Here is a 15,883-nt window from a genome sequence, read left to right as displayed (position 1 = left end):
CACTTTTGTGGCTTGGTCCCCTTCTGCAAAACAACTTAAGTGAATTCAAAGTTAACAAACATTTATTTTCCATTACTGAGTTACATAATCAGGCGTATAATCTAAAAAAATGTTAATATGAAATTACTGGGATTTAATAATTTGTTCGATTTCAAAATCTGGAAGTCCCGTGAATTCAAGAAAACAGTTGCTTTAAAAAAAGAATGTGTGTGTACCTTGTACGCACGTAAGAAGTTATACTTCTATTATAATATAATTTCAACGAAATAAATATACCTACTTAACAGTTACAATACAAAAAATTAACAATAATTACCAAAAATGAACCAAAACTTAACAATGCCGAATATTAAAAAAAAAGAAAAAAATATGAATCGTCCGGGATTTGAACCCGCAATCTCGCGATTTTTTGATCTCTGGTCCAATGCTCTACCAACAAGGCCATCAAGCCGCATGCTAATTACCTTTCAGATATACATAATTATACATCACGGTGACAAGTGAAATATAAAAATAGATGTTTTATTATTTTACGCCCAAGGAAGAAAAATCCAAAGACATAAAATTATAATAAAAAACCTTTTAAACCACCTTTTTCAAATTGCGCAAGTTGTATTATTAATATTAATATTAATAAATTAAATATAAATATTTTGACGTTTCACAATTCACTTTTAACTGCAGTGCCTTAAAAATTTTAAAGCACTAGTGCCTTAAAGTAGCATTTTTAACGCTCCTGTGGAGTCCTAACAATTGCATTTTTAACACGTTTGTAGAAAAATATATTTAAAAACACTAATATATTCTTTCCACACCTTTTCTGGACTGATACATACATAAATTAAAACATTTTGAAGTATAACTTCAAAAATATAATATGAAAACTATTTAAAAAGGCAGTATAACTATTAACTAACCTTTGTTGTTTCTCTTCCCACAAATTTTAAAACGCAACAACCATACATAACCAAACCGTCAACCGTCCAAACCACAGCTGCGCTACAGCTGCCATATTGGATAATTTTTGACATGTCATTTGAACATCCAATTAGAACAAAGTTATAATGCGCATGCACCGGGATCGTAGGTTTTACATATAAAAATGTACCCTCATATCGCGCGTAAAGAAGTATAACTTCAAAAAAATCCACTTTTGTGGCTTGGTTCCCTTCTGCAAAACAACTTAAGTGAATTCAAAGTTAACAAACATTTATTTTTCATTATTGAGTTACATAATCAGGCGTATAATGTAAAAAAATGTTAATATGAAATTACTGGGATTTAATAATTTGTTCCGGAAGTCCCGTGAATTCAAGAAAACAGTTGTTTAACAAAATCCACTTTTGTGGCTTGGTTCCCTTCTGCAAAATAACTTAAGTGAATTTGCATAAAGGAACCAACCCACATGGATCTGTTCTGCAGAACGCTGTCATGCTGCAACGATAATGTTGGTTGGTTCTTTCGCTCATAGAGGACGGTATATATCGTATGTGGCTTGGTTCTTTTCTGCACAAGTAACTACGGGGTATTTTACAATCTATGAGACTGTTAATAGGAAAAATACATATTTGTGGTTTGGTTCCTTTCTGCAGAATTCCGTCCAAATAATAAACAAACACCAGAGAGTCTTAACCTTCAAAACCATTTTTCTCAAAACTTATTATTTTGACATAAAAAAATACATGTATCCTTCTTTGCTTGTACCCTTCAATTGGTAAAATTAAGCTGTCATGTATGTTCTCTCAATGTTAGCACATTTTGGGTTCAGATTACTTATCTGTCTTTCCCAAAAGTGTAATTCTCTAGGGAACTAGACTATCACAGAATTATTTGTTTCCTTTTGCTGCTTGAAAATACTTGTTATGTCGCATCGCATTATCAATACAAACTACCATACATTTTGTTTGCTTTTGGCACCTGCTTTGGAACTCGACGTTTCTGACCAATATTTTCTTTTATTCAACTGTTTCTTTCAAGCTTATATCTGATTGAGTCTTTAGATAGACCCATTCACTTTCTTATGTTCCCATACCCATTCATGTTCCGTTTATTTACCGCATAAACCTTATAGGTTATTAGCGGAATACAATAAGCCGTTTACAATATAATAAATATACAATCTTTAAACAATAAAAAGTTTATTGAAAAATATAATTACAAAAAATCACAAAATATTCTGTACAATAGTAAAAATATAATGAAATTATAATTTGTATGCATGATGTGTTCCCTATTATCAATAAATGAAAAGAATATCTCCTAAAATTATACCTATGATCATCGCTTCATGGCTTTTTTCATTCTAATATTCTTTTTCTTTCTACTTCCACCCAATTTTTTCTTGAACGGTTTATTTTTCCTCTGATTATTCCTTACTTTCGCTTTTACAATACCCTTTAGATCCCGCCTTAATTTAGTAAACTCAGAATTTTCATCTAATTTCATTTTTTCAACAAAATCGAGTCCCTCTGAAAACGAAAAAGAAATAACGTATGAATTTTAAGAAACCCAAGAGAAATTATACAGACTGTTTATTTTTATATTATACAGGGTGTCCCGGAAAATAGTGCGTTCCTTTAAGGTATGGAGAGAATACACAATTTGGAACAAAAAAGTCCTATACCATTTTTTTCTAAAGTTAAGCGTTTCCAAAAAAAAGTTAACATTGTTTTCCATATACCTGTATTTTAATGTTTGGAAATTTTAATAAACTGGCAACATCGTACGCACTACGGCATAATAACATAATAAGAACTCGTTTGTGATTGTGATTAACAGTATTTAAAATAATCCAACCTAATAGTAGGTAATACTTATGTATTTACTATTTGTTTACTAAAATTATTTTCTTTTGAAATGTATTGAAATACCTATTGCATAATTTTAAACGAATTACACATATTTTAACATAAAAACACATCTTTTAACTAAACTAGTATTATGTATTTAGTAAGGTTTAAATGGGTTGAATGCCGAGTATTGCTGAGGGCTTTAACTGAATTACATAGTTTTAATAGTTTACAGTGGAACTTAAATACACCAGATAATGTCTCAGTAATTTGTTTACTTGTGAACTGAAATAACTAAGTTGTACTTACTTGAAAATAATTAATATACCGAATAGATGTTTCAAGTAACCTTTCACAAACACCATTCATAGGTAATAACATAATAGGTAATACACTCACTATTCGAAAACATTTTCGGCATTGACACTAAACAGGATTCTTTAAAACTATCTGTTTACTATCATCTTCTATCTATTTACATGGGACTGTCTATGCTTAAATTTGCGTACCGCACATAGTTGTCAGATTTAAATTTGGATACCAAAATACATTTTAATTTTTTGGTCAAACGGTTGCATTTAGAAAAAAATGTTATAAGAGTTTTTTGTTCTACATGGTGCCTTCTACCTATACCTTTAAGGAACGCACTATTTTCCGGGACACCCTGTATATACATACACGCTATGAATGGCAACATCGTAAAGTACGAATCGACCGTCGTACAACCGTCGCGTTCGAACAGGATGGTCCCCGCTTCCCACCAAGACGATAACAGTGTATGTTTTTAATTCGCGCGATTCATTCAGTCATTCCACAATGACGGCAATGTTGCCGATTTTAGCGCTTCCTTCAATTGGGTATATCCATATCCAATCCAAAAACTAAATAGTCTGTATAATATATTATGTATGTATATATGTAATATAATTTTAATCGTCTTCCCCCTCCTCTAATGGGGATACAGCTCAAATCAGGCTTAGCCTCCTGTAATTTCTATTGTATCCTTTAATTAAACATTGCGGCTACTTCCAAGTTCCGACGCTGATCAGATTTGTCGTGTCCGTGACATTTCACTCTACAACTTTTCCGTAGCTTCTCTTGTCTATCAGCCAAGTCATCCATCCTCACTATATTACCAGCCTTTTAAAGTCTCCGGAGTTGAGAAAATTCTAAGGTAGGTGTTCATTTGAACAGTTAGCAACGTTCATGGGTGTATGGATCTCCAAATCTCATGTTGGTTGAATCCCAAACATCATTTTTCTTTCAATCTTACCTTTTTTCATGTTTTTTGTCATTCAAACACAGACTGACAAATCGTGCTCCTTCGACTATACTGTCAATACATAAAAGGGATAGCAAGCTTTTGCTAGATGTAAACTCGTACAGATTTCTGTGTAGTGTAAAGGACAGAAAACAATACATATTATTAAATTGTTTTCGTTCATGACCGTCAAAGTATATGACGCCTTTATACGCTTACCACTTGAGTGGGAAACATGTTTAACGTCATGTTAGCACATGCTTAACGTCGAAATCAGCCAATAAGAAAAATTGCTGAGTTAAAATTACTGAAAGCAGAGGTAGACCAAATAAGACTTTTTTAGTTGACGCTGACACCAAATATCAAACAATTTACTCTGGCGTTGGAAAACATTTTTAAATCTATAGACTGGGACAATAAAGGGATTTGTATCAACGGGAAATATTTAAATCATCTAAGATTCGCCGATGATGTACTCCTGGTAGCAACAACTACAAATAATGATTTCAGACCTAGATAAAACATCTCTTGAAAAAGGACTGAAAATGAATCTAAAGAAAACTAAAATAATGACTAATACAGAAGACACATCAGTAATTACCATAGGTGGAACATAGAACGTGCCAATAATATATTTACTTAGGACAAGCTATCAGAGCAGACAAAAGTAACCAGACTAAAGAAATAAACAGAATAATAAGAATGGGGTGGGCGGCATTCGGAAAACTCATATACTATCAAAAACCAAAAAATACCTTTAGAATTAAGAACGAAGGTATTTAATGCATACGTCCTACCTGTTTTGACATATGGGACCCAGACGTGGACGTGTACCAAGAGCAACTTAAGATAGAATAAAGAAAACTCAAAGAGCTATGAAAAGACAAATGTTGGGAATATTGCTGAGAGATACAAAGAGGAACGAGTGGATAAGAGGCAAAACCGGAACAATGGATGCTGTCGAACATGCATTGAAATTAAAAGGGAAATGGGCTGGGCACAACGAAAGATATCATGATGGAAGATGGAATAAAGAAATTGGCCGCTGGAGACCATATACTGCAAAAAGGTCAACCGCAAATGAGATGGGAAAATGACATTGAGCAAAGCGCAGGTCCAATGTGGAAAGGGCAAACAGAAGACAGAGACAAATGGGACAGACCTTTATTCAGCATATGAATAGATTTTGGGCTATAGATAGATCGATAGATAGATAGATAGTTGACGCTGACATGGTACAGGTCAGTAAATGGTATTGAAAAATCCAAATTAAGGAGGCCGACACAGTATAGGGATAAAGAAAAAGACAATAATGATGATATAAACGAGTTTTGAATCTTATTGATTAATAGATTAGGTGTTGTGGCTAATTTACCTTGTAACCTATAGTCGTCCTCTTTGAAAAAGAAAGAATCAGTCCAAGTCGTCGTTCTCCTTAAACCCCCTTGTGTTTTAATATTATCGAATTGTTTAGTTTCAGTCGCGGTTATCGTATTCTGGGAAGGAATATCTTCAGTTTGGTCTTCATCATCAGATGAATCGTATTTAAATGGATTTTTCTCTTGTTGGAATTTATTATTTACACTAACGGGCTGCTCTTTTGGTTTGTCGTCAATTTCTTCATCTGAAATAAGAAACATGTTTATAATATTAAAGATGGGTAGATGACCCAGTATATGAAAAGAGATAGATATACAGGGTGTTTCAAAAATAGGTAACACCATCTCTAGGATAAGTAAAAAACTGAAAAATAATTGAAATTTGCTTAGTAAAACATTTTTGTAACGTCATCCGCTTTCAGAAAAAAAATTACACTATTTTTTAAGATTTTGCCGACACTATTTGCAACATTGTAATGCAATTTTGTGGGTTTTAAGAGGAAGTTATTGTGCATTTTTGACATACAATTAAGAATTTTATATGCATCATTGGCGCGCATACGGGTAATGGTCTGAATTTGTTAAAGAAAAAAAATAGTACGCCACTGAGATATTTCAAATTAGAAATCATTTTTGAATTCCTCGTTCAATTTGTGACAAAAATCCACCTTCCTCTCTTTCATACGACGCGGCGCGCCGTTTTCTAGCAAAAAATAAAATATCTTAACGCTTACAAAGTATTCCAGTCCGTCTAATATACTTACCGTTGCACGTCATTATTTACGTCAGAGATCGAAGTTGACATAGTTGCCAAAGTATAAAAAAATCCTGAATCCATTTTAAATCAAATAGATCACATAATTATTGCAAACTTGGATTATACAACAAAACAAATTAATTTTCAATGGAAATAAATAAAAACTTTAGAAATAGAAAAGAAGAATTAAGTTATAATCTTACGTTAAAGTAAATAATAAAAACAATAAATATAATAAAACAAATACTTATAGTAAAGAATAAAAACAAATATGAAGGTCATCACCGCAACTGTCAAATAAATGTTACCAATTTATGCCAAAATATCGCCTTCGTTCGATTACAGTTACAGTGTTCCGAACAAATGTGCTTCACAAAAACGCTTTATAATCCATTTATACAAATCAAATGAAATATACTATTGTGTATTTCTTTAAGTTAACATAAATAGACATCTTCAAATATTATTTCTACGCGTATATAATAAAATATGTCTAGTGGCTGTCATTCCAGTGTACTCGGCAAAATGATTCTAAAAAAGAACACACCTAATGCCTAAATATTTCGTGTTGGTATCATGTGACGTCACGGGTTATGACGCGGATGACGTGCAACGGTAAGTATATTAGACGGAGTATAATTTAGTTTCTATATGAATGTATGTATACTTATTCGTAAAATCTTAAAAAATGTAAAATCGTAAATTCGTAAAATCTTAAGGTACTAGTACACTTTAGAAGATCAAAAATAAGCTTTTTTTCAAGATTTTTTTTCTCAGAACCTTTATTAAAAATGAACATAAAACTTTTTACATGTTAATATTTAACTCTTAGAGAATACAAAAAATATATCTTTTTTCATTTAGGCACGTACACTAATACTGTAGAGGGCTCCAAAGTCGAGGCCTCGAAAAAAAGTAGTTCCGATGGCGGACAGTTAATCTCAGGATTGGGGTCTCTGAAACAAAAATATCGTATGACATTTTAAAAAGGAAGGTTTCTTACGTGACAATTTACCACTGTTAGTGAAAAATTCCACAAAAAAAAAAGATTTTACGAAAATTTAAAAAATTTTTGTGAAAAAATCGCCAGTTTTTCTTCAGTTTTTCATGGTTAAAAAATATTAATTTTTTATTTTTGAAGTTATACTTCTTTAGACGCGATTGAGAGTAAAATTTCATAATACTGCGCGCATGCGCACACAGACAGTATGTCGTTTCGTTGCTGAATCTTTCAAGTTATGTATAAATATATCAGTGCAAGAAAAGGTGTGAAAAGAATATATTAGTGTTTTTAGTAATGTATTTTATTATAATTTTTGTGTCTTTCGATTTGTCTTCCTCAGGAATAAAATATTTTATAATAATAGTAAGTATATTTAAAGTATTTTTGTATTAAATTTGTCAGTATGTATGAGAAATCTTGTAACCTGTCAAAGCAAAAGGGATATAGCTCAGTGGTAGAGCATGTGACCGGAGATCAAGAGGTCCCGGGTTCAAATCCCGGACGATTCATATCTTTTTTTTATATATTTTTGGTATCGTTTTAATAAAATTTTTTAAAAAGTGGTAGGTAAAGAAAGTTAGTTTAATATTTAAATAAAATACAAATAACCTGTTAAGTATATTAATTTCGTTGAAATCATAATAATAGAAGTATAACTTCTTACGTGCGTACAAAGTACACACACATTCTTTTTTTTTTTTTGTTTAAACTGTGGTAAATTGTCACGTAAGAAACCTTCCTTTTTCAAATGCCGTACGATTTTTTTGTTTCAGATATCCCAATCCTGAAATTAACTGTGCCATCATTTTTCGAATCCTCGAGTTTTGCGCCCTCTACAATATTAATGTGCGTGCATAAATGAAAAAAGATATATTTTTTGTACTCTCTAAGAGTTATATATTAATATATAAAAAGCTTTATGTTCATTTTTAATAAAGGTTCTGAAAGAAAAATTCTTGAAAAAAAATGATTATTTTTGGTCTTCTAAAGTGTACTAGTACCTTAAAACAGTTGGCGTTACACACAGTTTTTACTTATTTTTAAGTAAACCCCAATTATTTTTCAGTTTATACTTATCCCATAGATGGTGTTACCTTTTTTTAAACACACTGTAGAATAGAAAATGTAAACGTAAAAAATAAATAGAAGCGAAGATAGCTGCAGTTTTTAGTGACATCAATCTTAAGGAGTTTATTATAACCAAAGAATATCTTATAACTGTATATGAAAATAACATTGTTGTTTTTAGTATTTTTCAACGAAAACTTTTCGTTTATAAGTTCGCAAAGTCTGTATGTTATTGCATCGCCGCTCCTGTAATACCTAGAGCCGATTTACCGATGGACTCTTATGTAGTTTTGTCTTCTGAATTCAAATCTGAAAACGGCATTTCGATATTTCTAACCATCTTCGAGATAACCGACCTCAAAGTCTAAAATGTGACGTCACAATCCTTTTATTTTCTTCCGACACACTAAACATCATCTGAAATTGTTGCTATTAGTAAGTAGGCTTGTTTTAATCTGAATTTGTTAAGCAAAGCATAGGATATTTTTGATATTTACATTTAAGTTTGACACTTCGTGAACGTCAAACTAAATTTTAAATTAGCTATTAATAAAATATAAATGACATTTTATAGTGAATTTAATTATTATATAAAATAAATAAGATGTTTAAAAATACAATTTGAGTATATTTTGAAAGCAATAATGTATTAACAACAAAGGTTTGTACGAGTATACGGCCTCCCCTTTAATGATAAATAGACTGTTCCATTTTTAGGCGAGCGGTAGCAACTCCTAAAATTACGTTATACCGACGACGAAAATCAACTTTAAGATGAATGACCAATTTTGGTGATTCTTTATATTTTCGATACCGCTGAATCTGAATATGAAGTGTATTTTTATATAGACTTGGTGGTACATGTTAAAAAATAAAATTTTATGCAAAAAATGCGAAAAATCAATTTTAATGATTTTTCGACTTTACCTCGCTGAATCTTTGGTCGCTGTAAATGTTTCCTTTTGAAAATTTTACTGTGTCATCTTTGAAGTATTTAAATAACAATGTGCTTTATTCAAACTGTTTAAACAAATTAAAAGAGGAGTTGTTAATTTTTAAACATTTTGTCGTCAGATTTCGTTAGTTTCATGTTTACTTAAAAAAGTTGAGTGGCAAACTTTTTAGTTTATAATTTTCACCAACACAGGAATAAAATATAATTCATGAAGAAGTTTTTTGGAAAATTTCAAGTCAAAGTATGCAATAAGAAAAAAGTTATGTGACTTTATAGACGAGTGGCACTCTTAAAATAACGCTTTAGGGGAGAAATTAAGGAAGATTGTGCCACTAATTCCCTCTTAGAGCGTCAAACCCTCGTGACGACCTGACGAATTTGAGTATGTATAAGTATTGTACGTACTTACAGTTTACAGGATTTTGCGTTGTGTAGGCGACTGGTTCAGTTTCCTATTTTTTATGGAGGTGAAATTATACACTGCACTGATTTTAATTTTGAAGTACTGATTTCTCACAATAAAACACTGAAAAACGTTTGTTTTCTATACTTCCACAAAATTTATTACAACTATGTTATTACTACAGCTGTTTCGGCAAAGTGCCTTTCTCAAGTGATATATTTTACAATGTGTTTGCCTTTTTAAGTCTTTAACTGAAGACGTTGAGGAGTGGGGAGCTGTTTGTCTCGAGTTGGTCATTCAGAATTATATCTGTATTTTTCAATTTATTAATTTCCATTGATTCTAAAAGTGATAGCTTAAAGCCTTTATTTTGAATATGTAGAATTTGAAACTCTTCATTGAAAGAATGATTATGATCTAGAAGGTGAAGTGCGTATGTAGAAGTGTCTGTTTTTCTATTGTTGAAAGCCCTTTTGTGTTCTGCTATCCGTTTGTCAAAAGTTCTGCCAGTTTGACCGATGTAAGTTTTCGGACAGTCACCACAAGTTAGTTTGTACACACCACTCTGTAGCTGCTTTCTCTTTCGGCTTTTATTGTTTTTAATATGTTTGCTTAAGTTATTGTTAGTTCTGAAAGCTGGTGTTATTCCTTTCTTTTTTATGTATCTGGCTATTTTTGTTGTTATTTTGCCAGTTTATGTGAGAGAGCAGAAGGTACTGGGTTCTTTCTGTGGTGGTGGATACACTAATTTCAAGGCTTTCTTATGGAGTTTTTGGTTTAAAATGTTGTTAACTGTTTGTTCGTTATAGCCATTGTTTACTGCTATTTGTCTAATGATATTTAGTTCTGTCTCGAAGTTATTTTTTGTCATAGGAATTTCTGTCAGTCTATGTATCATGCTATGGTAGGCTGCTAATTTGTGTTGTGTAGGATGGGATGATGAATTGTGTATAGTTGTGTCAGTATGGGTAGGTTTATGATATACGGAGAACTCATGTTTGTTGTGTAGTCTGGTAATCGTTACATCTAGAAAGTTTATGGAATTATTCTGTTCTGTTTCTATTGTGAACTCAATATTACTATGAAGTGAATTAATGTATGATAGAAATTGGTCAAGTTGTCTGTTAGTTCCTGTAAAGCAGACTAGTATGTCATCCACGTATCTCCGCCAATATAAGAACTGTTTAAATACGGGGTGTTTAGAAATTGTTGTTTCAAGTTGGTTCATAAATATATCTGATAGTAATGGGCTTAGAGGATTACCCATAATAAGTCCTGCACTGTTGTTTGTGTAAATTTGATTATTGAATTCAAAATAGTCTTGATTTATGCAAATTTCAAGAAGGTGTAAAATTTCAGATGCAATGATCGGATTTGTACTATTATGTTCTAAAAGGTTTTTAACTAAAACAAAAGTTTCTGTAGGAGGAACACTAGGAAAAAGATTTATTACGTCAAATGAAATTAGTCTGGAGGACTATAAAAAAGTCTGGAAAATAAAAAAGAAAGGAATAACACCAGCTTTCAGAACTAACAATAACTTAAGCAAACATATTAAAAACAATAAAAGCCGAAAGAGAAAGCAGCTACAGAGTGGTGTGTACAAACTAACTTGTGGTGACTGTCCGAAAACTTACATCGGTCAAACTGGCAGAACTTTTGACAAACGGATAGCAGAACACAAAAGGGCTTTCAACAATAGAAAAACAGACACTTCTACATACGCACTTCACCTTCTAGATCATAATCATTCTTTCAATGAAGAGTTTCAAATTCTACATATTCAAAATAAAGGCTTTAAGCTATCACTTTTAGAATCAATGGAAATTAATAAATTGAAAAATACAGATATAATTCTGAATGACCAACTCGAGACAAACAGCTCCCCACTCCTCAACCTCTTCAGTTAAAGACTTAAAAAGGCAAACACATTGTAAAATATATCACTTGAGAAAGGCACTTTGCCGAAACAGCTGTAGTAATAACATAGTTGTAATACATTTTGTGGAAGTATAGAAAACAAACGTTTTTCAGTGTTTTATTGTGAGATAAAATGAACTTCCATCAAGTAACGGTCGAATCCATCCATTAAGTACTGATTTATTATTTTAAAACATGAAAACTATGAAAAACACTTATAAACCTGATAACTATTTTGCTCTTGTACATATTTAAATGAGAGAAAATGAAAAATTAACTTTTAGACGAGAACTTAACTTACAAAACGGTGAAAATGCTGAGAGTGAGAGAGTGGCGTGACGTTACTTGCTTCCAACTTTTTTGGAGAGGCTGGAAGTGGAAGTAAGTAGAAATGCGATTTTTTGAGGAACCGGAAGTTTTGGAAGTGTGGCCTTTGACAACATAAATATTTAGACATTTATAATTCTATGGTTGGTTTTCCAACACGCTTATTTCTCAAGATACTGATCACGATGTGGTGAATGGCTAATTTTCGTCTAACCTAAGGTTTTGATGGTGCTGAAAATAGGGATGGGAAAAACCTACCGGTTATAACCTAAAACCGGTTTTTTCCTCAGCAACAATCGGTTTACCCGGTTATTTTTTTGTCCTGGTTATAACCGGTTTTTTTTTTTAAAGTAATAACCGGTGAAGAACCAGATAAGTGAAAAAAATACTGAATTCAGAGAAAAAATCGGAAAATTTTTCGTTCCCGTGCGTAAATGAGAAATTTTAAGCTGACTGAAACCGATTTCACAACACTGATGACTGATTGTTATACTGATATGGACTGATATCCATTCGAATGGAGTATCGCAAACTAAAGCGCAATGTAAATGTAACCTATTGGGTATTGGCCATGACTAAAAAAAACCGAACACCGGTTTTTGGAACAACCGGTTATAACCGGCAGGTTAAACCGTAGGTAAAAAAAACCGGTATAACCGAAAACCGGTGTTTTGTCAAAAACCGCCATCCCTAGCTGAAAAAGCTCTTCACGGTCTAAGATTTATGATGCAACCATCACATATAAAATTGTATTAATTTTATACGAGGTATATAAAAAATATGGATTTTGAGTAAAGTATCTTTATAGTTCACAACATTTAAATTAGAATGATATAAAACAACGAAAAGCCCTAGATACGAAGTTTACTACTTTTTAAACAATTAGAATAATTGAAATAAAAATATAATAAACAATATTTTAAATCCAAGACTTTTCGTTAATAAACTGCTTTCTGGCTGCATCCTGTATCTCTGGCTTTTACAATATATAAGCACAAGAGACGACGAACATAGGACCGAAAGACAGTTTCTAAATACTCAAATCTGAGTTAAGATGAAAAATAATAAAGACAGTTTTTGTTTTTATTCGACTCAGAGTTGGACCACCATCTCCATATAGCTATTTCAGCATCCCATGCATCTTCAGTGAAGCTATGCAGTCACAACTCTGAAGCGAATATTAACAACCCTGCCTATTTAAGCGAAACCATGCGTGGCCAAAGTGTCCTCTATTTGCTTTCTCCTATTTTCGTCGTCTCTTTTGCTTATATATTGTAAACGCCAAAGATACAGGATGCAGCCAGAAAGCAATTTATTAACGAAAAGTCTTGGATTTAAAATATTGTTATTATATTTTTATTTCAATTATTCTAATTGTTTAAAAAGTAGTAAACTTTGTATCTAGGGCTTTTCGTTGTTTTCCTCGTATTGCGAGAGATGTCGCTAGATTGCGTCTCAAAAGGTGGAATCATTGTATCGCGATGGTTTCCCTTAAATAGGCAGGGTTGTTAATATTCGCTTCAGAGTTGTGACTGCATAGCTTCACTGAAGATGCATGGGATGCTGAAATAGCTATATGGAGATGGTGGTCCAACTCTGAGTCGAATAAAAACAAAAACTGCCTTTATTATTTATTATTAGAATGATATAATTGCAAATTGAAACATAATTTTTAATTCTAAACAACTTTTCGTAATAGTAATTTTCCATATTATGAATTTAAATACGTAAATAAACAAAGTTTTCGTTATGATAAGGCTCGAATTTTCAGCTTATTTCTTTATAAATTCATCACATTTTCTCTCCTTTTAAACCATCCTTGGATTCCTTCAAAAATGTTTCAAAATCGAAATTAGTTAAATCGGTTCAGTTATTCTGAAGCTGTTATAAAAAAATTAATAAAACAACGTTTATTAAACGTCATTTAATGTTAACATATCAACAAATGTCCCGGACATACTGCGTGACTTGTCGCTTTAGGATTTTATAAGATAAGATACTGCTATAGTCTGGATTGAGATGAAAAGAAATCAATATTAGTGTAGGAAACAGCCTTGCAAAATGGACACAAGTCGGGTTTTATTTTTTTTCTGGTAGATCAAGAGGTGCTTATTATAAGACTAACTTTTTCTGAAAAAATTTCGCCCCGGAACCCCCTTTTTCACCCCTTTAAAGGGGGTAATTTGTGGTTTTTGCGAAACGTAGCCCTTCCTGTACCTTTTACAAAAATTTTTTTTTATAGAAATATGAAGAGGACTATATTTTCTATGACTTATTTCCCGACAGCATATGTCTATCATCCACCGTTTAGCGGGGGTGGCGCCCCAAAGTTGACAAGTTTTTAAAAAAGATGTTTTTAAAAAAAATATATTTTTCCCTAACTTCAACGGAAATTAAGAAAAAGTCCTGCGACAATTTTTCACAAATAAGTGACTGATTTTTTGGTATAGGTTTCACTTAAGGGTAATTGCCCTATTTTTAATTACAGGGTGTTACATTTAAAAAAACCCCTTTTTATACCATCTTAACCGTTTATGCTAGAATAAAAAGACTTTCAGCGATTACCCATGTACTGGTGGTATTTACAAATTTATATAATACACCCTCATTTTTTCCCCGGAACCACCCCAAAAAAAAGAAGAATTTATAAATAAAGTGATTCTCTTGGAATCCTTCACACACAATGCCCTTTATTAATATGCTTCATATATCATTTTGTGCACGTTATTATTACCCATGCATGGACACCAAAAGCGATTTCCTAGTGCAACCCCTGTAGCCAAAAATAAATAAATAAAATGGGGGTTGAAATTTTTTTTTGTTTTTTGCTTTTTGATCCATATGAACATATGCTTCATCAATTCTGCTATTCAAAAATATATATGGTTATTGCAACATTCCTGCGGAAACCACCCCTATCCTTGAAAATATACTGCAGAAACTACCCCTATCCCTTGGCGAGCATGTTTTTACGATTTTCTCATTACCTATGCATTATTTTTAAACAAAACTTATACAAGGTTAAAGACCACTATTAACTCTAAAAATTAGGTCCTATTCATTTTTTTCGTATAAGCAACCGTTACGGCACAGTGGCGCCGTAAACTTCGTGATATGCTTTGGCGGGCTCCAGTTTTTGTTTTTTATTTCGTCACTTGTTTGTTTTATTGATAAAGTACTTATGTAAAATAAAACAACACAGTGTAAGCTACAAATTATGACCTATACACATTTTATATTCTTTGCCCCCCAAAGCCACAGTGGTGGCCCAAAATCAATTTTTGCATATTTTCGCCACCTACACGCATTTTATTTCATTAATGCTACCTTAATAGGACAATATTCACCCTTAAGTGGTCGCTAAGCAGTGGCGGATCCAGGGAGGGGTGATGGGGGCGATCACCCCCCTCTCACACCAAAAGTGATATTATATTTAAAGATTATAAAAATATTCATTTATTTTTATAGAAATTTAGCCAATTGGCACGCCCCTTAACGATGCTGGATCCGCCACTGTCGCTAAAACATAAAAAGGACGCCATCATTATAAAAATAATAATACAAGTATTTCTATAAAAATAAATGAATATTTTTATAATCTTTAAATATAATATCACTTTTGGTTTGAGGGGGGGGGGGGTGATCGCCCCCATCACCCCTCCCTGGATTCGCCACTGCTTAGCGACCACTTAAGGGTGAATATTGTGCTATTAAGGTAGCATTAATGAAATAAAATGCGTGTATGTGGCGAAAATATGCAAAAATTGATTTTGGGCCACCACTGTGGCTTTGGGGGGCAAAGAATGTAAAATGTGTATAGGTCATAATTTGTAGCTTACACTGTGTTGTTTTATTTTACATAAGTACTTTATCAATAAAACAAACAAGTGACGAAATAAAAAACAAAAACTGGAGCCCGCCAAGCATATCACGAAGTTTACGGCGCCACTGTGCCGTAACGGTTGCTTATACGAAAAAAATGAATAGAACCTAATTTTTAGAGTAAATAGTGGTCTTTAAC

General features: G+C 32.3%; 1 protein-coding gene across 1 annotated transcript in view; it reads right to left on the bottom strand.

Moving 5' to 3' along the window:
• Nucleotides 1-2,121: 2,121 nt before the first annotated feature.
• LOC114349328 (nucleolar protein 8) overlaps nt 2,122-15,883 on the bottom strand; it is a 31,317-nt gene continuing 17,555 nt past the window's right edge. Inside the window, exons 5-6 of the mRNA XM_028299666.2 lie at nt 5,426-5,674; nt 2,122-2,468 (exon numbers count right to left, since the gene is read on the bottom strand). Coding sequence (XP_028155467.2) covers nt 2,278-2,468; nt 5,426-5,674 — 440 coding nt within the window. The 3' untranslated portion in view covers nt 2,122-2,277. The remainder of the gene's footprint in view (nt 2,469-5,425; nt 5,675-15,883) is intronic.

Source organism: Diabrotica virgifera, chromosome 4 (genome assembly GCF_917563875.1).
Source record: "Diabrotica virgifera virgifera chromosome 4, PGI_DIABVI_V3a".
In the NCBI taxonomy this organism is placed as follows: domain Eukaryota; kingdom Metazoa; phylum Arthropoda; class Insecta; order Coleoptera; family Chrysomelidae; genus Diabrotica; species Diabrotica virgifera.
This window is presented reverse-complemented; position numbering and strand designations above follow the sequence as displayed.